Genomic DNA, 22,254 nt, shown 5'->3' on the forward strand with positions numbered 1-22,254 from the left:
TTCTTTCTTGAAAAGCCCTCCTTTGTTGACTTTGCCCTTTCTCTCATTATCAGTTAGATTAAGAAACTTTCAGTGAACCAGCCTGTTTTGTTTGTTCAGTAATTCTTAACCCTAATAATCATGTGCCATCAAATCAAATTTTCAGCGTTTTCCAGGGAGATTACTCAAAAGTGGTTTACCATTCCCTTCTTCTGGGGGTGCCCTGGAACTTGGCAGCTTGCTCAAGACCACACAGGCTGACTCTACTTGCAGAAGGCATAGTGTGGAATCAAGTCTTCGACCTCTGGCTCCACAACCAGATACCTAAACCACCAAGCTATTCTACCAAAAAAGAAAAAGAAAAAAGGCCAACAGTCTAATCATCCTACTAGTTTATAATTAGCAAGCACTGGCAGAGATTTGTAACTCTTCTGTTGCATCCAGAATGGCTATACTGAAATTCCAAGAATACTAGAGATAGTGAAGTAAGGTGGAAATTAATATATTGGGAGTGGAAGGGGAGCTATGCTTTAGCAGCAAAACTGAAAGTCTTTTAAAAACTGACAAGCTTCATCTTCCACAAGCTCTCCCAAACTGTAACCCATTTCATTACATGTTTGGACTGCAGTCTACAAAGGTTTGTACCAAATACTGTAAATCTTGGAAGTCTCTAACGGGGTGAGTAAAGATCAACATTTTTTAAAAATCAAATTGATTTAAATCGCAATTCAATTTAAAGCAATTTGATTTAAATTAAATCCACCCTGGATCTCTAATGTGCCTTTACATCCAATAGCACAAGATGTACAGTAATTGTGGTAATAAACAGTGAGATGGACCAATTAATGGTCTACCTCAGTATTAGGCAGCATTCTTTGTTCACATATTCATGGTGTTTAAAACAATTATTTTTTCTACAAGTAACCAGGATTCCTACAGTCAAGTGAAGGGACTGCAGTGTGTTATTTTTCACTACCTATAGCCCAAATGACAGCTACTTGTTTCAGCAAAAGTGCCTTACCAGAAGCTTTTAGAGAGAGGTTAAGAAGCATTGATAAAATGAAAAAGCCTAACATTAATCAAATGTGTTACTGACACAATGCCGTTCCATGCACTGCATTTCTAATGTTTGGTGTGTTTACATCTATTTACACCTACACTGTACGACCATTTTATACATACAAGAACTGAGGGTGCACTCCTGTGCACACATAAACAGGAAAAAACTCAGATGAAGTGGCACAATTCAACAAAGGACCTGAACATTCTACAATCTAAGCATATTTACTGCAGAGTAATAACATGGTAGAACTTGCTTTCAAGAGATATTTGGGATACAGTTATTAAAGTTCTTCAGCTGTTGTCAGCAAAGTCCCACTTTCAGGAACAGAGGGAAAATGTTTTTTAAAAAAACTTCCAAAGGCTGTTCAAAATGAGCAAAAACAAAGATAAACTTTCAGTTTTTACTGACTCTAGATCAGAATTTGCACAGATGTGGAATTATATTATAAAGAGAATATAAACTCTCAGTTTTTTGCAAATGGATTGTCAAAGAATAGGTGTTGCCCAGAAAAAGCCTAAAGGGCAAAATAAAACTGGTGATTAAAGCTATGCTTAATTACAAGAGACTGCATTTGAAAAAAAAAGGAACCATGGTGAAATGAGAGACAGTACAAATCTATGCCTGTTTATTTTGATGCCCCCCCTATATTCAAAGAGACTCCCATGTCAACAAATCTTCAGATTTGCTGCTGAAATCAGTGAATGAAGACAGAAATGCAACATTCCAATGACATCACAATATTTTGTCACTATAGATGTCAGCCACAAATTACTAATCTCAGATTCTTCATTCAAAGAGATTATGGTGGCCTAGAGATTCCCTAGAGTAGATTAGCTACTACTTAACAGTTGTTTACAGGGCATTAAAAGTCTGAAGAAGTGGGTGTATCCACCAAAGCTTACATTGAAATATATCAGTTAGTCTTTAATATGCCACTACGTTTTTGTTTTTCTCACTTTTCACTGGGTATTTAAATGGTGACTTTTCCCTACCACCATTTTTTTTAATGAGAGCACAAATATTAACAGAGAGCGCCAGCAAATCGCAACTGCCCGTTACTTCAAACCAAGTAGCCCAAAGTGAAAATACTGCATTGCACTAAAGAGGTGGTATAGAAGTCCAATAAATAAATAAATAGGAATACAGGTACAAAGGGCAGATTAGCTTGCCATTCCCCCCATAGAGTACAGAGAGAAGAAGGGGGGGGGGAATCCCATTTGTCCTCAACGCCACCGAGTTGGCCAAGACGGGAATGTAAGAGAGAACTAAATCACATCAAGGGTGCATCTTGTGAATGTATCAGATGGGGCTTGGTGGCAAGGCAAGGCAAGGCAAGGAAGGAAGGAAGGAAGGAAGGAAGGAAGCACTGCCAAGTCACCACAGCTGGGGAGCCTCTCTCTTGCCTCCATTGACTGGATCACCTTGCATTTTGGAGGGAGATGGCGACGGAAGGGCACACGGGGGGGGGGGCAGAAGAGAGCCTCCGACAAGCATCCTTGGAGGCAGAAGAGCCTCCCAGTCTCGGGGGCAGAAGGGGACCCCGCGAGGAACTCACACACACACACACAAACACTCTCACACACACCTCTCTCACAGGTCCAATGGGAGGACTCTCTCCGATCGCAACTCGGCCCCGGCGCCTGAGGGATGAGCGGCCGAAAGGCAGAGAAAACAAAGGGGGGGGAGAGAAAGAGAGAGAAAGAGAGGCAAAGCGAGGAGAAGGATTACCTGGCCGTCCTCAGCCGGAAGAGCCCCGCCGCCTAAACACACCGGAGAGGGCACTGACAGCTCCCAGCAGGCAGCGCGGCTTCCTCCTTCGCCTGGCGCCACAGCGCCTCCTGCCGGGCCTCAGGCGGAACGGCGCCTGCTCGCAACCCCCGGACGGAGGTTTTGTCTTCTTTTCCGGCTCGACCCGGTCCCGGTGCAGCGGCGGCCCGTGCAACCCTTATGCTCGCTTGCCAGGGAGTGAGCCGCAATACACGTGGGGCAGATGCCTCTCCACACTTGCATGGGACTTTTCCGAGTCGGCTCCTATGAATCGCCGACTTCCGTCTGGGCGTGTGTATGTGCGCGTTCCCACGTCCTATGCGAGTGAACTCGCGGCCAGAACTGGCGAGACCCTTTTCTTTGAGTCCAACTTTAGTGTTCTAGTCATTCACATGTTTCACAATCAGAGAGGATCCATGGAAGGGAGAATCGCTCTACACGTTGTTTCCCCTCTCCTTAATTTCCGGTGATGCAAAGGCAACCCGTGCTCTCCCCCTGAGCCTTTGAGCCCCTGCGTCGCATCCTATCTATGCCTGAGATAAGGACCAGGGTGATCGGTGGGGCCAGGCCCGTCGCCAAATTAGCTGTACTGTATTGTTAAGTCGAGCCCTGCGTACTCCGAAGGGGGGGGGGCGGGGAAAGTGAAGCCTTTTTTTAAAAAAGTCGTGTATGTGTATATATCTATGAGGAGCTGCAGATCTGCTGAAATGCAAGGGGCTGGGGGTCGTTTCTGCAAAAGTCATCCCAGGGCCTGAGTTGAAGAACGTGCCCAGGACTAGCTTGGAACAAAGCCCCCTTCCAGAAGACTAAAGGCGTGTTTGGATGGGGCGGCGCGAGAGGACCCGGACCAGGAGGACCCCCTCGATGCGAATTAAGTCTCCGCACTTCAGTCGCCACTGAAGCGGGCTGGAAGGAGGTTCGGTTTTGGGGGGGGGGAATTCTTCAGTGAGCTTTAATTTGAACCCGAGGCGGCCTGCTTCGGGGGGAAAAAACAGAAGCCGATGTTTGGAGCGAGCAAATACCAGCTGCAAGATTTACACTCGAGGAGGTAATAATACAGGACTGCCTCTCTCTTAAAAAGCCCCGCGCCGCCCCCCCCCCCGCTGGGGAGTTACCAAGTCGACTGAAAAGCTGACTGGCTGGGCGGCGGACAGAGCGAGAGGGCGCTGTGTGAGTGCCGAGCACCTCCCGAGGAGCTGCAACGCTTCCTGGGCTGAGCCGGCGTTCCCCTTCCCCACGTGCGGTGCCTCGTTCCCCCGGACACGTCTGAATCGCTTCGCGGGAAGCCGGGCTTGGGTCCCGGGGGCGCCGCTTGGATGGCCGCCGCCGCCGCCCTGTTCCTGGAGATCAGGCAGAGGAGTCAGAGCGGGCTGCTGATTATCCGGTACTAATTTGCTGTTTCAACTCTTTCCGACCATTTACCCTTTCGGAGGGAATGTTATGAACCCCACGCCCGGAACAGGGAGAAGGCAGATCTAGATCTACTTGGTCAGTCTTTGCGAGATCTGCCGTAGATTGGCCGAGCTTCACTTGCCAGTAAAAAAAATCACACACACTCTCCGTCCCACCCGAGATTATATTGGTGAAACGAGGAAAGCTGATGGGGGGGGTTGTTCCGTGGAGGGGCTGTAAACTTTATTCATTTGGGGTACTGAAATTGATGGGTTCAGGATTCTTTAAAGCAGCAATGGAGAAATTGTTTCCCTCCCTTTATTTTTGATGGACTGCAGCTCCCATCAGCCAGCAGAGCCAATGGTGAGGGATTATGGGAGTTGCAGTCCAACAATACCTAGAAAGCATTATGCATCCATGTTCTGTATACTTCTTTATGCGAAGTAGACGGTGCAAGGTTGAAGTCAGGCCACCGTAAAATATTTATGTATTCTATTTGGATACTTTTTTGCTCATGGAGGAAACTCAGCTTCATGAAATCTCATTTCAGAGAGAAGCTGGTGTTCAAGCCTCTCTCCAGATTGTGCTCTCTGATTTGGAAGATCTGCTTCATTCCAGATGTGTGGGATCTGATTATCCCAGGAAAACACTCCACTTGTATATTTTCTTTGCCGTTACTGAATACAGCAAGCCCAACAGCTGTATCCCGGTGCTGAAAATAAGTTTGTGGACGCACCATTGTGAATCTTCGCTCTGCTTATGGCATATGTATCTTGGGTCAGTATTTCTCAACTTTGCTTAACCCAGGTGTTCTTGGACTGCAATTCCCAGAATGCTTCACCACTAGCTGGGGTTTCTGGGAGTTGCAGTCCAAGAATACAGTACCTGGGCTTCCCGAGGGTGGGAACCACTACCCTAGGGCACTGGTTCTTAACCTTGTGTCACTCAGGTGTTTTTGAACTGCAACTCCCAGAAACCCCAGTCAGGACAGCGAGTGGTGAAGGCTTCTGGGGGTTGCAGTCCAAAACTCCTGAGTAACCCAAGGTTAAGAACCAGTGCCCTAGGGGATGGATGCAAGTTGGCAATTCTGTATGTGTTTAATCAAGAGTAAATCTCATTGGAAATTAGCAAACCGTGCCTCTGGCTTAGACTCTTGTAGGATTGCACTGGTGAACTGCAATCCTAAACAGCAAAGTGAGCCCTGCCCTTTCTTTTCAGGGCCTTGGCATCTCTGATCCAGAAGTGACTCATGAAGTGGGGAAGGCAACTTACCCCAAAATTTCTGGAGAGTGTTTTCCTAGTTAATCAAGTGAGGCCTATAAAGTGGTTCCAATCTGTAGAGGAGACCTCACAACACTCATAGGAAGGGCTGAGGTTGGTTTCTGGCAGCATCTGCCGCCCCCTTCCACGCCGTGCGCTGCTGGAGGCAGGACAGATTGCTCTTACTAGGCGTCTATAAAGTGATGGTTCTTTTGAGTGAGGCTGAGGCCTGCAGGAGACCCATGCTTGCTATACGGCATGTACTTAGCTTGGAGTGAGACTTACTCCTGAATAGTCATTCATAGAATTGCCTTACTTCTCTTCAGTGGGAATTCCAAACAGAACATGTTGAACTGCGGCCCACTGGGGGGCAATACCATTTTTGACTTGAAATGTTGAGTGAAAGTCTTGTGCCACTCAGCCAAGATCTGTAGCTTTTTCTTGGTTACTTTATTCCACTGCTGTCTGGTGAGATAGCAGCCACACGAACCCCTGAAGAGACTGTGGGGAAGGCTACAGCAATGTGCAAGAAGTGAGAGAGAGAGTTTGATTATGCAAACTTGGCTTTTTATTGGTTGTTCTGGGTTTTTCAGGCTCTTTGGCCATGTTCTGAAGGCTGTTCTTCCTGACGTTTCGCCAGTCTCTTTGGCCGGCATCTTCAGAGGACAGGAGTAGGAACTCCCACAACAACCATCAGATCCTGGCCGTGAAAGCCTTCGAGAATACATTGGCTTTTTATTCTTTGCTTTTCATTGTTTTATTGTACTTTGGTTTATAAGCTGCCTTCTAAGTTTTTATGAATGGAAGTACAAAAGTGCCTTGAGTTTGAAAACAAACAAAAAATTGTGTGGAATGTGATGGGTATCTTTGGAATATATTTATATTTTAGAGAATTAAAGCCAGAAAGGTGGCCGGTGGATATTACAGTGATGCCATCTTCGATAGAATTAAAAATGGATGAAGACTGCAAGGTATTCAGCCTTCCACGAGAGGTCAGGGTTGTTCCTCCTTCCTGCCGAGGACTGCAGTACGTGCCTGGTGACGGCTTACATATGAGACTACTGGTTCAAGCAGGTTTAAATACAAGTAAGAGTGACTGCCTATTTTCATTAACAATGTGCTTTGTGTCAAGGGTGCAGGTCATACTGTGAAGGGTTAAGTACATTTTGCAAGAAAGCTGCCATTCAACTGAAAAATATGGGATTGGGGAAGGTTTAAGTTTCTGCTGTGAAATTTGTATAACCAGACTTCAGAGTTTGGGTTGGTTGCTTCTTTCTTTGTCTCTAATGTGCCTCTAACTCCAAATTGGATTTTAGCGGATTTATTCTCTGTGCTGAGCTTAGTGACCACAAAAGTTACGAACAGTCTTGCTCCATATCTGCAAAATGAATGCATGTCAAAATGTATTGGGATATTTAAACTGGATGTTCCTGTCTGTTTGTCTAGCTTTTAAAGCTTTTTGCTATAACTTTGCACTTTTGTTCTGTGGCTTTAATGTAGCTTTTCTAAACTTGTGCTGCCTGGTTTCTCCATTCCAGGTCTCCCCATCTTTGCCTTCACATTTTGCCTATAGCCAATAAACAATTGTTTATTGGTTTAACTCTTTTTAAATTTGTAATGCCACCCAGAGTAGACCTTTGGTCTAGACGAGTGGGGTATAAATCCAAACAAACAAACAAACAAATAAATAAATAGCCATCCTGGCTACAATCAATGCCTGTGGTGACACTTATTTTGACTGTGGAATTTAGGCTGCAGTCCTATTTATATTTGCATGGGAGTAAATCCCAGCGAGCTCAGTGGGATTTATGAGAACAGATGCAGAGGATTGCACTGTAAATCGCACAAGAAGTGGGTGATGCAGAGATTTCACCCAATGTTTTCTGCCAGTAGACAAATTATGGTTTGTTTCTTATTGTCAAGACGAATAATTTTGGTTGCAATAAAACTTTGCTATTCCTTGATTTGAATTGTGCTAGTTTCTTGAACTCCCTAGGATTTTTATATGATACTGTATTAGTCATATACTGTATTAAAATAAGGATGGGAAGAGCCTAGTGACTGTTTTTTGAACTGCAGCTCTCATGATCTTTCCCTGTTGGCTACACAGGCTAGTGCTGATGGGAGTTGTAGTGCAATGATATCTAGAGGGCTATATGTTCACTATCCCTGTACTACAGAATACATTCTTCCAAGGATATATGTCTTCACAAAGCCTGAAAAAGAATGGCTCTTTAGGGATATTTACTAAGGATGGGATTTTTGGATTTTCTGTACTACAGATGCCATCGTCCTCTATTCTGGGACTTCTAGCTACATTACAAACATATAAATGCAATGCACCTGGGAGAGAGGCTCACCTTTGAGGGCTCTGACTCAGCCCAGGCTTCCTGCTCAGAAAGGATGCTCCCAGCTAGGTGGAGCAAGGCCTAGTTAAGTTTCAGAGCTTTCCAGTTTAGACCTTCTTCCCAAGGTGCATCATCACATACAGTGGTGCCTCGCAAGACAATTTTAATTTGTTTCGTGAAAATCGCTGTCTTGCGAAAACATCATCTTGCGAAACGCAGTTCCCCATAGGATTGCATTGAAATCTAATTAATGTGTTCCAATGGGGGGGGGGGGGAAACCATCTTGTGAAGCATCGGTCTAAAAAAAAAAGTTGTGAACCATAGACCAAAATATTGTCTTGTGATAATCATCCATAGAAAACATCGTCTTGCAAAGTGCCACAGCGATCGCAAAAACCCATCGTCTTGCGGATTAATCATCCCGCGAGGCAATCGTCTTGCGAGGCACCACTGTACATGTATCTGTAAGGTGGGTAGAACGCCCAGAATGAAGAATTATGTTATTTATAGTCCAAAAAATCCAAAAATCCCCATACCTCACATTTACATAAGCTGCAGTCCAAAAAGTAACTTTTCTAAGCTCTGATGTAACTGCTAAATCGTAAGAACAGTCTTACTGGATAATAATAGTCCAATAATCTATCTAGGCTGTTTTCCTGTCTTCCTCTGGGGGCCAACCTGACGCCTGCAGACAGAAGAGAACAAGCCCTGCCCTACTGTTAACCCTCCACAACTGGCACTCAAGAGAGCTGCTGCCATAAAGACCGGAGTCACTACATAGCCACCACGGCTAGTTGTCCTTAACAACATCATCCTCTAGAAACAAGATCACATCTCCTCTATGAACTTGCTAGCTGGCCATTATTTTATCTGCTGAAGATTATTGTATCTATAATATGGAGATAGTAATATATTTGTAATAATACAACAGGATTGTTGAATTGTTACAAATATAATGTGTGGCACTTTGATGATTCTGTGGTTTTTTATGTTAATACTGTGCTGTGCAGGGAAACTTCTGATATGAATGTGATCTTATTGGCTCTTTAATGTTTAAAGAAAATGTGTGTTCTGGAACTATATCTCTTGGTCATGCTACCTGAAACACATCCACACACCTCTGTGTTGAAGTAATGTGAACTGTGTTCTTTGATATTGTTTCAGAAGTGTTGCCAGCTGTTGGTGAGAGCCTCAAACCCAAAAAGAGTTGTACTTTTTACTGTCAGTCCTGCGGAGAGAGTATCATAAGCAATCAGTAAGTGCTGTGCTCCTTTGTGGCTTTCTTGTGGACAAATGCATTTGAATAGTGACCATGCTAGAAGGAATGGGAAGCTTCTTGGATGAAACATTTGCTCCAGAAACTCTAGTTGGTGTTAATAAGGCCAGGAGGCAAGGCTTGGTGGCTGAGGTGGCCATAACAATCTTTGGAAAAGAGAGGGTTGTCATTAGTGTATTAGAGCTCTAGTAACCTGTTGTACAGTAGTAGGACTCCTCTGTCTGTGGGACCGATGTCCGCCTATTCACTTATCTACTAGCTGAAAATACTAAATAACCCCCCCGAAGCACCTACAGTGGTGCCCCGCATAGCGACGATAATCCGTTCCGGATAAATCGTCGCTATCCGGAAATGTTGCTATACGGGGCAAAAAATCCCATAGGAACGCATTAAACTGTTTAATGTGTTCCTATGGGGGATAAACTCACCATTAAGCGGGAATCCTCCATAGGACTGCCATTTTCGCTGCCTCGGTAAGCGAGGAATCAGCGCGAAAATGCTGCGGGTGGTCATTTTCTTGATCCGGCGGCCATTTTGGAACAGCTGATCAGCTGTTCTGAAACATCGCAATGCGAAGATCGGTAAGCGAAACGCTTACTGATCATCGCAATGCGATGTTTACCCTATTTAAACATCGCAATGCGATCGCAAAAGCGATCACAAAAAACGCATCGCTGTGCGGATTCGTCGTTAAACGGTGCGCTCGTTAAGCGAGGCACCACTGTATTTATATGTATTTCCAGGGTGTTGTTTCCAGAAGCGACCACTAGAGGAGGCCAGAGACCTTACAATGTATAGCATTCCATATTTACACATATTTCAGCATCCGCGAGTGGCGCTGGGAACCAATCTGCAGTCGGACACCGCAGTCCTACAGTAGCGTTACTCTGTGCCCACTATAAATGATACGTTCCTTCACTCTTGGAACAACTTGGTTTTTATTTTCTTCTGCCTCTGAAAGCCTTCAAGCTGAAGAGGCAGATGCTAAGATTTCTCAGTATGTAAACAATAGCATCAAGCCAAGGGAACTGTTAATTTAAACTGGAAAGCTGGCTTACCGTCTTCTGAGTTTTAATTGGTGCTAATCAAACTATGTTGTACCAATGATTTATTAACCATATTGATATACTGCCCCATAACCAGAATTTTTGGGCAGTTATTTTGGATTTTTACTAATTAGCTGGGGCAGCAGTCTATACGTTTCTAGTGTTTTATTTATTAAATGTTTCTGTGAGACTTTCAGTTTCTTAGCGGTCAGAGAGGAATTCTTCCCTCTCCCCAGTATTTCTTGGGGGTGGGCCAACCAACGTTTCCTCTAATTTAAAGACATGGGCCAGAATCCATTTTGAGAAATTGCACAGGGGTAATGCTCTCGGCATAAATTTCCCTTGCAAATTGCCACACGTTTGTGTTGGCAGTGGCTGTTGCGTGCAGAGTCACACCTGCAGTGACTTCTTAATTGTGCAACAATTCACAGTTAAGATTTACGCCCATGGGGTTACCACTGGCAGGCATAACGAATAGGGTTTTGGCTACTGAGTGTTTGTGGTGCTATTGCAGCCGACTGCAGACTGCCTGGTTTGACTGCTGCAAGAGATTGCAAAAATGGGGAGACGGTTTTTGGAGTGCCAGGGATGCACGCAACATGGACACTCGCAGGTTGTGCAAATTTGGCGCACAGGAAAAATGTTTTGCATGCCTTTGCTGTTGCTGTACAGTAGCTTTTGTGGAACAGAACAGAGTGGCATTTAAATTAATTTTCCTCACCTCACTTTTCCGGCACTGACCCTTCCCCATTAATCCCAAATATCACTGCACACTTGTGCTACGGGCAGGTTGAAAAATGAAACATGAGAAGGTGTCATCTGTTTAAACTTCGGTTTACTGCATTACATTTTGTGCAGCGGAGTATTAATTTTCTGAGCAAATGCAGAAGCCTTGGCATTATGGGCTGGGAAAACATACTGCTCCAAATTCTGACACAGCCACTTGACTGAGCTTTTTTCTTTTCCCCCCCTTTTTTAAAAATAAGACAAACTGATTTGTAGGGGCTGCATTTCCCAGAATTGTAGATCTGTACAACTTAGTATTGAGGTTATTTAAACAAAAGACATTGAAATTAATCACAATCATCTTAGAACTCTAGAGCTGGAAGAGGCCCTATGAATCATCAAATCCAGCGCCTGTCAAGGAGGCCCAGTGGGGAACTGAACTCACAGACTCTGCAGCCAGAGACCTAAACTGCTGAGCGATCCAGCAGTTCTCTCATGTTTTGCTAGCGTGTTTTTCTGCTTTTGAGAAGTTTTGAAAGAAATAGTTGTGTTAGCTTGTTTGAACACATATAACAAATAAAACACCGGAAGTATTGTGGCACCTTATAGACTGATTTATATCACTGTGAGCTTTTACGGAATGTAATCTGCTTTCGCTGAGTTCCCTTTCTTTGTTACAGAAACTGGTTTGTGGTTGCTGCTTCCCCACCCCCCCACCCCCAAAAGCATTGGTTTTTGCAACCAGGCACTGAGATGATTTAAACATCTACAGCTTCATGAAAGCTCAGGCGGAAACAAATTTATTAGTCTTTAAAGAACCACAATACCTCTATGTTTAATGTTTGTTATCAATGCAGTAAATCTGTGGTTCCCAACCTTGCGTAACGCAGATGTTCTTGGACTGCAACTCCCAGAAATCCCGGCCAGCACAGGTAGCGGTGAAAGCTTCTGGGAGTTGTAGTCTAAGGACACCTGAGGGAATCACTGACCTCGGGGATGCAAGTTAATCCAGTTGAATCCTTCCTTGACCTCTGCCATGGAGAAAGGCCCAAAGCCATCAACACAATTGTTCCTAAGTATCCACTCTCATTGACTGTGGCTTGATGATCCCATGGGTTTACCAGAGAGCTGCTGGCGATGAAACAAGTAGAATGGAAAATTTGGACCTAATGTGAGCTACGGCCCACTGAAAGGCCTATTCTGTGGCCGTGGTGGCAGTGAAGAAAGCTTTGTCCACTGTCACCGTTGCATCGGCACATAGGCATACAGAGGAGCTGTTTCAAGTGGTCAAGGGCTTATTTTATTTTGGCCCTTAAGCAGAAAATGTGGACTACTTAACAGCCCAATGTGAAAAAAAATTGTGCAATACTTTGCAGACAAAATTCCTCGGCTCTGCTCTGACTTAGACGCTGCAGTTGATGTAGATCCTGTGAAGGTAACTTTTGATACCTGCTTGACCTGTGTTAATGGACTTGTTCCAATTTGTCCACTGGGAGGTGCACAAACGTGGGTTGGACCCTTGCCCTTCTTGGCTTGTAAAAGGAGCCAAAGGAGGACTGGCTAAGCAAGTGAGGGGAGTGGTGAATGCCTCTCTGGCTCAGGGCGTAAGTTCATCCTGCCTAAAAGAGGTGGTTATCAGACCTCTTTTGACAAACAAAAAACCCCTCTCTGGCCCTCACTGTATTAGTCAACTATTGGCTAGTCTCCAATTTTTTTCCACTTTTGGGCAAGGTGATGGAACATGTGGTGGCCTCGAGCACAGGCTAGGCTTCAGGCCTAGTTCCTGGACGGAGGCAGATTTGGTTGCTTCGGTGAACGGCCTAATGCTGGGAACTGGACCGGAGGAGTGTTCTTCTCTTGGTTCTCGGGGACCTCTTGCTAGCTTTCAGTGCCATGGATAATGGTATATTTCCAGGTCACCTCACTGTTGATGGGACTTGAAGGCACTGTCTTGCAGTGGTTCTGGCCTTCCTTGGATGGGCAGACTCAAAAGATGGTGCTGGAGGACTCCTGTCTGACACCCCCCCCCCCCGGTCTTTGGCAGCCCTCCAGGTTCTGTTCTGGAACCCATGCTAGCCAACATCTACAGGGAAGCTCTAGGGTTCCATGTCATCCGTGTGCTCCAAGCACCCAACTATATCTCTCCTTTCCATCTAATTCCAAGCGAGGTGTCTTGGCTGTAAACCAGGGCTTGATATTGTAATGGGTGAAAAAAAGTGGGAGAGGCTTCATGTCACTGCACATTCTTCCGGGATCCAGTAAAACTGATTTTGTAGGTTTTTATAGTACCAAATAATGACTCTTTAAAAAAAAATCAGAATGCATGCCTGGTAGTTTAGCTGGCATTGCTAGAATAGATAATAAGACCCGGAAGGGGCCTTGTTGGAAACTGTGTTCACCCATTCGCTCAGTGCAGAACTCTTGCGTTGGCCTTTCAGACTTCATATAAAGGACCTCCAGAGCCCACCACCTCCCGAGCAGTCTCTTCCACTGCAAAATACCTCTTCCTCATATAAATGTTACTCTAGTTTATATCCCTTATCTCTAATTCTAATCTCTTCAGCAGCAGAGAACAACTCTGGTTTGTCTTTGTGGTTGGCTGGAGGTAACCATTGGCTAGTGGCTGTGATGTTCCCAGTGAAGAGCAGTTTCTTCTCTCTTCCACCTTCTCCTCAATTTCCTTTACTGAATTTAATTCATTAATTTAAAATATTTTATATTGCCTTCCATGGGAAAAGAATCTTTTAATGTCTCTTCATTTTAATGTAGCGAATAATGCAGGCATTTACATTAACTTGGTTAAATATGTTAGGCAGCACTTTCAGGAGAAAACAAAACACGAATCCCAGTACTCCACAGCAGTGGCTTGCTATTTCAAGAACACACTTTTAACTTCTAAAACCATGAACTTTATTTAGAGCTGTCTGCTGTTGCTTCCCTCAGTGCCTTAAGTAAGACAGGGGTTGAGAACCTTTGTTCCCCCAGCTATTTTAGACTCCAGACGCACGATTCCCATGGTTATTCAACACTGGCTGTGCTAGGTGGGATCAATAGGAGCTGAAGGCCACAACATTTGGTCAGAGATTCCTTATCCCTGGCATAAGGGTTGACTTCTTAGACATTTCTCATTCAAACTAGGTTCGCTAAGCCAGAGATCGATCTTTCTATTCCTCTGTGCCTAGGAGATTTGGGAACAGCTGGAGAAACAGATTTCCCTTCTGGAACTGGACTCTGTTTCCTCCCTGTGCATAACATTTATACGGTTCTCAGCACCACTACTGGGTCAGGGCCAATGCAATAAAAAGGGGGAAATTAGCTCCCGCTTTGTCAAAAAGACTGTTAAAACAATCAACTCTTTCTCTTAGGACATTCCTGAGAGTTCTTTCCCTTCCAAGTGAGGACTGGAATGATCTGGTGGATGAGTGGTGTTGTCATCCCAGCCCCTTCAATGATAGCATACTTCACCCACAAAATGGCGACTGTTTTCTGGGACCGAACTACCTCTTGGTTGATTCAGGAAGCATATCAGCTGGCTCAGGATTGGAAATCCTTGATACAGATTCTCAGGATGCTGCTTCTAACAGTAGCAGTTCTATCTCGGTGAGTACACTGACAACAAGCAATGAATGAACCTATCCATGTACATCTGTACTTGCCTAAGCATTCAGAAGCCTTTACCTTAACATGCCAGTTGGAAGTAGCTCCTAGCACATTTGGAGGGCCCCTACCCAAATTTTTCTTATTATAATTTTTTCTCCACTAGAGGGCACAAGAGGGGTTTTCATTTTAAAAAAAATCTTAAGTACATTATTGTAAGAAAAAAAAACACGGGGCTGCAATTCGCAGATGTGGCCCTTCCAGATGAGCCTGTATGCCCTTTCCAACTAGCTTAATTTAGTCCAGCCTTCATTAGCCTGGTGCCATTCCAGACGCGTTGAAAAGAAGCTTGCATTATTTGTGACGTGTTTTATTAGTTGCTGACTGAATAGCTCGGTGAGTTGTATATCTGACTACAGAGCTAGAGGTTTGGGGTTCGATTCTCCACCGTGCCTTGTGGGAGAAGTTCCAAAGCACCTCAGAGAAAGCAGCTGGTAAACCAATTCTGAATGCTGTATACCTAAGAAAACCTTAGTTATATAAAGCGTGTTGCTTATATCCCACCCCATAATGCTTCAAGCACTGGGTGGTTTACAAGTTAATTATGCAGGCTACACATTACACACACCCCCCCCCCAGCGAGCTGGGTGCTTATTTTACCGACCTCGGAAGGATAGAAGGCTGAGTCAACCTTGAGCTGGCTACCTGAGCACAGTTTTGGCTGCAGGACAGCAATTTAACCACTGCACCACGAGGCTCTATATCAGTGATGGTGAACCTTGGCACGCGTGCCACAGCTGGCACGCAGAGCCCTTTCTTCCGGCACGCGAGCCATAGGTCACTGGATCATTATTCCCCCCCTCCTCCCTGCTGCCCAAACTGAGTAGGCGGCTGCAACCACAGTGCTGGTCCCTGGACAGGCAACAGGTCGGGATCCGGAGCAGCTGGTGCTGGCGGCGGATCCAGAGTGAGGTCTTGAGGCACCTCCGTGCCTGGGATTTCCCCTTCCTCCGTCACTTCCGGTTCTGCCACTGCCGTGGCACAAAAACATCTTCAGGGACACCATTTGCCTTTCCAAGAAACCTTGGCAGCATAAACTCATCAGCTGAGGTAATGAACGGCAGCTCCCTACCCATAATTTCTAGACTTTAAAAAAGCAGCTGTCTCCTTAAGGGCTATCCATTAGATTTAATGCACCAACATATTTTATTGGAGGAAATATGAGAAGACAGTTATATAAGAGTCAGTGTGATTTAGTGGGTACATTTTGAATGAGGGCTCAGGAAAGGTAGCTTCACAACCTTGCTCAGCCTTGAAGTTTAGTGAGTGAGTTTTGGCTGAGCTTTATCTCAGCTTTTACCTCTGCCATGCCCCCTGTCTAACCCGCTTCCCCATTGTAAAGATAAAACAGGAAAGGAGCAAACAGGAGATGTGCCTTAGCCTGAGCTTCTGGGAAGAAAAGCAGGCAAAGAATGCAATTAGTACTGAAAACCAGAAGGCCTTACTTGTTGCCTCAAAGTTACCCAGCTCTGTTGCATCTGCTGCAAACAAAATTGCTCCTTCTCTTGCTGTCTCGTTGGAACGGTAGGAAAGGTCAGGTCATGGCAGCTCACCTGTTCCTTAGGCATCATGTTCCTGACTGGAAAAAAGGCCAGGGTTTGGAAAGTTACTTTTTAACAGCAATTCTATTCCTTTAGTCCTTCTAGCATTTAATAAGCATTTCACTGCTGGTATGGCTACAGTATTTCAAAAGCAGCTGATTACCTGCCTATAACTCTTGAACATTTTCTGTGAAAAGGCTAGCTAAAATATATATTTAAAATTAACAATAAAAGGGAACCAGGAAATTATTGACATTGCCAGTAAAATAAGTATTTTCCTGTTCTTATGTTAATTTTGATACAGAGCTTTGACAGCCAAAAGAGTAATTCTTCACTGGTTATTATTTACAACTTGCTGGCTGAAATCCTGTTGCTCTGTTATGCATGGGGGAAGGTAAATGGAAGAACTTTCAGTGTCTTCCAGCTGGTGGTTAATAAGTTCCTGTTGGGATCCTTGACTGCATATGAAGCCAGTGGGCACTTGTGCCCTGATAGTTCCACCAGCGACTCATTAATTGCCAGCTAGAAGCTAGTGGATGTTATGCTGTTTGTCTTTCCCATGCACAACAAAAACAGCAGGATTTCAGCCATTATTTATGAGCGCTGGAAAAAAAATTCTGTCTTCTTTATTGTGTTGGAAACCCACCGTTTATATCTCAGTTGTGAACTCACCTTGTGGCCTAGGCAATCTATTATTCTGTCAGACTTCTTTATTCCCTCATACATGGAACTTCGGAAGAGTCTTTATATCGGTCCACTTGACTCAATATTGTCTGCATGTCTGGCATCTGCTTTTCGAATTTGCACATCACGGCCTTTCAAATTACTACTTCCCTGAGCTCTTTAAGGTGCTGGGGACTCAGCCTTCTGGAATCTTCCGGAAAGGAAAAAAGTGCTCTATCACTGAAGAATCCTCACTTTTAAAAGGTGTTATAATATGAGATTAATAATGCTGACGTACAGGAGATCTTGAAATAATGTATCTGAAGTGCTTTCGTTATTTAAATGTGTGTTATATAAGGGTCATTTTATATCCTTTTTTTATGTGTAAAGGTTTCTGTGCTTTTGATCATTTTATGTTGCAATTACCAGACTTTTTTTCTGTTCTCTTAGTCATGATAGTAGAATTCATGTAGAAGGCTTTAATGTTCCACATGAGAATACATCCCAACCCTATTTAAATAAAACGTTTTCTCCAAAGAAATCTTTATCGTTTGATTCTTGCCATGTATTTAACCACTGAATACTAGTTTTCTGTGTTGAGACCATCTGTGGCAGCCTAAAACTGGCTTACTCCCAAGAGAAATAATGTTTAAAGGTTGACTGGTGTAATGGTTTTTGTGGAAAGGTAGTAATCTCCCTTAATGTGGAAGGAGTAACACTTGGAAACAAAAATGAAGCCATTTGTTTTTGGATGCAGCATAAAACTAGGATAAAACCATCCAACAGATCTAACTCTAGACTGTGGCATAAGATTTTCAAAAAAAAGCCCCTCATATTTTCCTAAGGAGATGAAACATTTAAATGTTATTTCTTTTTTTCTTGTAGAATTCAAAGGGAAATAGCCGAGTAATCTGTAAGCGCTGCAAGACATTGTTGGGAGAGGTTATGCCATCAGGTATGGTTTTTACGAACCAAATCTTTGTAGTTTGTTTTGTAGTCTGTTTTAGTCATCTGTGGCTAGAGCTGTGTGGGTGTGGGTGGGTGTTTTAAAACACTAGTTGAAATAAACGAAAGGATTAAACCTCGTTCAATGATTCTAAACTCATTACCAAGCGTGAGACTCTTAATTGAATCTGGACACTTCCCCACAGTTTATAGCTTGTGTCAATAATGCTATTGCCATCTTGTAGACTCATTTATGGTATCTACCCTGTATATAATCTACTAATGAGGTAATTTACAGTTTGATAACCTCAGTCCTGTACTAATGAGCCCTTATCATTTTATCTGTTTCCTGCATCTTCACCTGGTCATGGGGCTACATATATGTATACCAGTCATATATTTTCACTCCAATGTCTGAGGAAGAGGACTTGATTCATGAAATAAAACAGGAAAAGGCCACATGGTCGTGGAGAGAATACAAATACAGAAATCGGTGATACCTTTTATAGACCATAAAAGGTATGGCGCTGCGGGCTAAACTGCAGAAGCCTCTGCTGCAGGGTCAGAAAACCAGCAGTCGTAAGATCGAATCCACGCGACGGAGTGAGCTCCCGTCACTTGTCCCAGCTCCTGCCAACCTAGCAGTTCGAAAGCATGCAAATGCAAGTAGATAAATAGGGACCACCTCGGTGGGAAGGTAACAGCGTTCCATGTCTAAGTCGCACTGGCCATGTGACCACGGAAGATTGTCTTCGGACAAAACGCTGGCTCTATGGCTTGGAAATGGGGATGAGCACCGCCCCCTAGAGTTGAACACGACTGGACAAAAATTGTCAAGGGGAACCTTTACCTTTACCTTTATAGACCATTAAGAATATATATATATATAACAGCATATAAGTTGGAACTACCCATCACGTTCTTGTGGGTAGTTCCAATTTATATGCTGTTATGAATGTCCCAAATTTACATGGCTGATGAAGCTGAAGCCAGGCTCGCTTCTTAGATGGAAATAGTGCAGTATACAAGTTGTTTTCAGCTAGCAGTTTGGAATTTATGGTACATCTCTTAAAACAGAGGACAGAATGACAGTCTGCCCCTCCCCTCCCCCCCCCAATTCCCATTCTCTGCCTTTTTGAAAATCAAAGAATTTCTTTTTGGTGAGGGGAGTTAAGAATGCCCAGGAGCATGACCTGCCTCTAACAGAGTTGGGATTGAGAATTTAGTTAAACCACAAGGAAGAGTCCGCGTAAGCCAAATTAAAGCCAGATGAATAGTTTTACCTGGTGGACGCTTTCTTTAGCCTGCAGTCCTGCCTGTTAGGTGTCAGGATTCCCTGATGTTCGAGAACTCACATTGGTCTTCAGTTGATGCCCCAATTGGCCATTCTGTGGTATCCTACAGTTCAGGAAAAATAAGGACAAGTCTGCATGATTGTGGAAACAAGAGAAATACAGGAATAGGTGATACCTTTAATCAACCATTAAGAACATAAAACATAAAAAAAATCAACTATAACAATCTTTTAACTATTTCTTGATGTGTGTGTTTTCTAGATCTACGGAGGCATTTAACTCTGGACCACTTTGAATTCTCCCTCTGTCAACAAATTCAGAGAATTTCAGTTAGTCAACTGCTAACTTTAAATATGCTTTATCAGGAATCCCTGAGTCCTGTCCAGCCTTAGCCATTTTTTTTTCCAAGCCAGCAAAAACTAAGGCTTGAAAATGTTACTTTTTTTGGATGCAGCTCTTCTTTTCCAAAGAAATCCGCTACGGGTTTTTCTTGTTCTTCTTCTTTTTCTCTTCATGTAACAGCTCCTCTCCACAATCATTTTACTGTGTAGGTTTTGTTTCTTATTTTAATCCTCCTCCAGTGGACAACAGGAGGGAGTTTGTCTCACCCCCACCATGAGAGAGATGCCAGCTGCTGCTGGTGGCCTGGAGAGTGGTCATCTCTGTTGTCTGCACTATTTTTTTAAAAATCTAACTGCAGTTGGATTTAAGCAGCACAGAAACATCACTGGTGTGGATTGATAGGGAAGTGGGCAAAAGAGATAGCTTTGCACATAGAGTGGGAGAAATGGAGACTGAGCGAGACTGGAGGATGATGGTGTGGCACCTCCCCATGTCCTTTAGCCCCATTAGTTAGAAATGCAGTCCTAAGAAAGGGAAGCAAAGGAATGAGTCAGAGAAGAAGCCCCTGCAGATGGCAGTTCCGTACCAGAGAACCTACACAGACCCTCTTCCCAAAATCAATTCCTGTTTCTTCCAGTTGCCTAGCTTAGCCAACTGCTGTAATGCAACACCCCTATCTCAGAATTTTTACTCTTTTTGTCCCTTGGCCAGCTGGGCAGTGAGTTTCTCGAAAGCTAGTTTTGATCCTTCGACAGTAGTTCTGGTTTTACTGTGTTTTAATCCTATTGGAGGTGTTCTTGAAAATTGAGTTAGAAAGCTGGTCTACAGTGGTGCCTCACTTAACAACGTTAATTTGTTCCAACGAAATCGCTGTAGAGTGAAAATGTCATAAAGCGAAATCAAAAAGCCCATTGAAATGCATTGAAAACCCCTCAATGTATTCCAATGGGCTGAAAACTCACCGTCCAGTGAAGATCCTCCATAGGGGCGGCCATTTTCGCTGCCTGTAAAGCGAGGAATCCGTCCAAAAACACAGCGGGGAGCCATTTTAAGCAGCCATTTTGAAACCCGACGATCAGCTGTTTTTGATCGTTGTAAAGCGAAAATTGGTTCCCGAAGGAGGGAACCGATCATCATTAAATGAAAAAAAAAACATTTTAAACATTGTTTTGCAGTCGCAAAAGCGATTGCAAACACCTAATCGCCAAGCGATTTTGTTGTAGAGTGGGGCAATCGTTAAGCGAGGCATCACCGTATTAAGTATTTAGAACCAATAATTTGGAATGCTCTTGGAGGAAAAAAGATCAGTCCATAAGGCTGCCTTATTTTCTGCTGGCCCTGTTTATGTGCCACATGGGATGTGGTGGCGCTGCGGGCTAAACCACAGAACCCTTTGTGGGCTGCAGGGTCAGAAGACCAGCAGTCGTAAGATCGAATCCATGTGATGGAGTGAGCTCCCGTCACTTTGTCCCAGCTCCTTGCCAACCTAGCAGTTCGAAAGCATGCAAATCCGAGTAGATAAATAGGTACCACCTCGGTGGGAAGGTAAACAGCGTTCTGTGTATAGCTGCGCTGGCCACGTGACCACAGAAACTGTCTCTGGACAAACGCTGGCTCTATGGCTTGGAAACGGGGATTAGCACCGCCCTCTACCTTTACCTAAGAGTAGTGTGATGTGCAAACATTTTAGGAAGCAAAGATATTTTTTCCCTTTCATTTATCCCAATACCAGGAAAAAAAACCCAAATCCAGGGCTAGTAAATGGGTTGCATCAGGAGTCCTGTTGGGTCAAGTTCATATTTTACATCTTGTAAAAGATCTTATAGACCAGTGGTTCTTAACGTGGGCGATAATGCCCCCCAGGGGGCGATTTCATTTTTCAGGGGGGCAGTAGAATGAAAAGGGGCGGCGTGGGGCGCTGGAGCAGAAGGGGGCGGTAGGGGGGCACTGGAGCAAGCCAAACCTGTGAAGATGGCTGCAGCCTTTTTACAGTGTGCATGAATATATATTTTCCTCCAATCTTAATTTAGTTTCAGAGTTTTTGTCTTGAAATTTTTAGTTCCTGCATTGCGGTTTGTTTTTATGCCCTTTTTATATTTCTTTTTGCCTCTTAAAATTCGCTTGCAAGTAAATCATTAAATGTTAATTTTGGGGGGCATTTCATTTTCTTGGAATTGAAATTTGTTTTCAGGGGTCATTGGATTTAAGTGCCTTAAATAAATAAATAAATAAATAAATAAATAAATAAAATAAATAAATAAATAAATAAATAAATAAATAAATAAGATATCATCACCTTGGGGAGGGGGCGATGATAACTTCCTCAATGGCTCAAGGGGGCGTTTCTTTCAAAAAGGTTAAGAACCACTGTTATAGACCAATCAGGTGCCTATAGGAAGCGGATAAGCAAGGGTAAATGCAATAGCTGTGTCCACTTTTACTTACAGCAGCTTGTGTTTTCTTTCATATTGCCTTAGAAGCTGTTAGTTCCAGCATCATCCTGACTAATTGTAGTTTTTAGAAGTTGTTAGTTCAAGCATCCCGCTGGCCGACTGTAGTTTTGGAAACTGTGAATCTCTTGATCCTGACAGGAGGTGATTCTTTTTAGCCTCCCGAAAAGCTGGAAGCGGTGTTTCAATTTTTGGAGAGACTCAGATTGTCAGAATATTTGGCTGCTCAAGGAGTAGGGGACTGAGGACTTCCTTCCCAGTGCCGGTTGTCTCCACTTTGCAAGGGTCATCGTCGGAGGCTTGCTTGTAGGGAATTAAAACAAATGCTTTTTTGAGGTTTGATTCTGTAGCTTTTTGAGCAGAAGGGGACACCATATTTCAAGCTTCCTGTCCATTTGAATACTCTGTTTATGCCAAGTTACTTGTGTTCTAATATCTAGTTTACATATTAGTTCTTTGTCCTATTTTCACAGTGACTCAACAAAAACTTTTGTTGTGTGTTTC

The 22,254-nt window shown here is 43.8% G+C and overlaps 2 protein-coding genes across 14 annotated transcripts in view; one reads left to right on the forward strand and one right to left on the reverse strand.

Moving 5' to 3' along the window:
• The window catches only part of DOP1A (DOP1 leucine zipper like protein A), an 84,152-nt gene extending 81,274 nt beyond the window's left edge, over positions 1 to 2,878 (reverse strand). For 3 of the 6 annotated variants that reach the window (XM_072999171.2, XM_072999172.2, XM_072999163.2), the window contains exon 1: positions 2,771 to 2,878. The gene's annotated coding sequence lies outside the window, so the exon portion shown is untranslated. The remainder of the gene's footprint in view (positions 1 to 2,770) is intronic. The other 3 variants (XM_078380533.1, XM_078380532.1, XM_078380530.1) reach the window with 3 other exon arrangements.
• Positions 2,879 to 3,989: 1,111 nt separating this feature from the next.
• The window catches only part of UBE3D (ubiquitin protein ligase E3D), an 80,986-nt gene continuing 62,721 nt past the window's right edge, over positions 3,990 to 22,254 (forward strand). For all 8 annotated transcript variants that reach the window (XR_013538664.1, XR_013538668.1, XM_020795500.3 and 5 more), the window contains exons 1-5: positions 3,990 to 4,193; positions 6,351 to 6,547; positions 8,974 to 9,064; positions 14,223 to 14,457; positions 17,604 to 17,673. Coding sequence is in view for 6 of the 8 variants with exons in the window: in XM_020795500.3 (XP_020651159.3) it covers positions 4,126 to 4,193; positions 6,351 to 6,547; positions 8,974 to 9,064; positions 14,223 to 14,457; positions 17,604 to 17,673 (661 nt within the window). In the remaining 2 variants the exon portion in view is untranslated. The remainder of the gene's footprint in view (positions 4,194 to 6,350; positions 6,548 to 8,973; positions 9,065 to 14,222; positions 14,458 to 17,603; positions 17,674 to 22,254) is intronic.

Source organism: Pogona vitticeps, chromosome 1 (genome assembly GCF_051106095.1).
Source record: "Pogona vitticeps strain Pit_001003342236 chromosome 1, PviZW2.1, whole genome shotgun sequence".
Taxonomy (NCBI): Eukaryota; Metazoa; Chordata; class Lepidosauria; order Squamata; family Agamidae; genus Pogona; species Pogona vitticeps.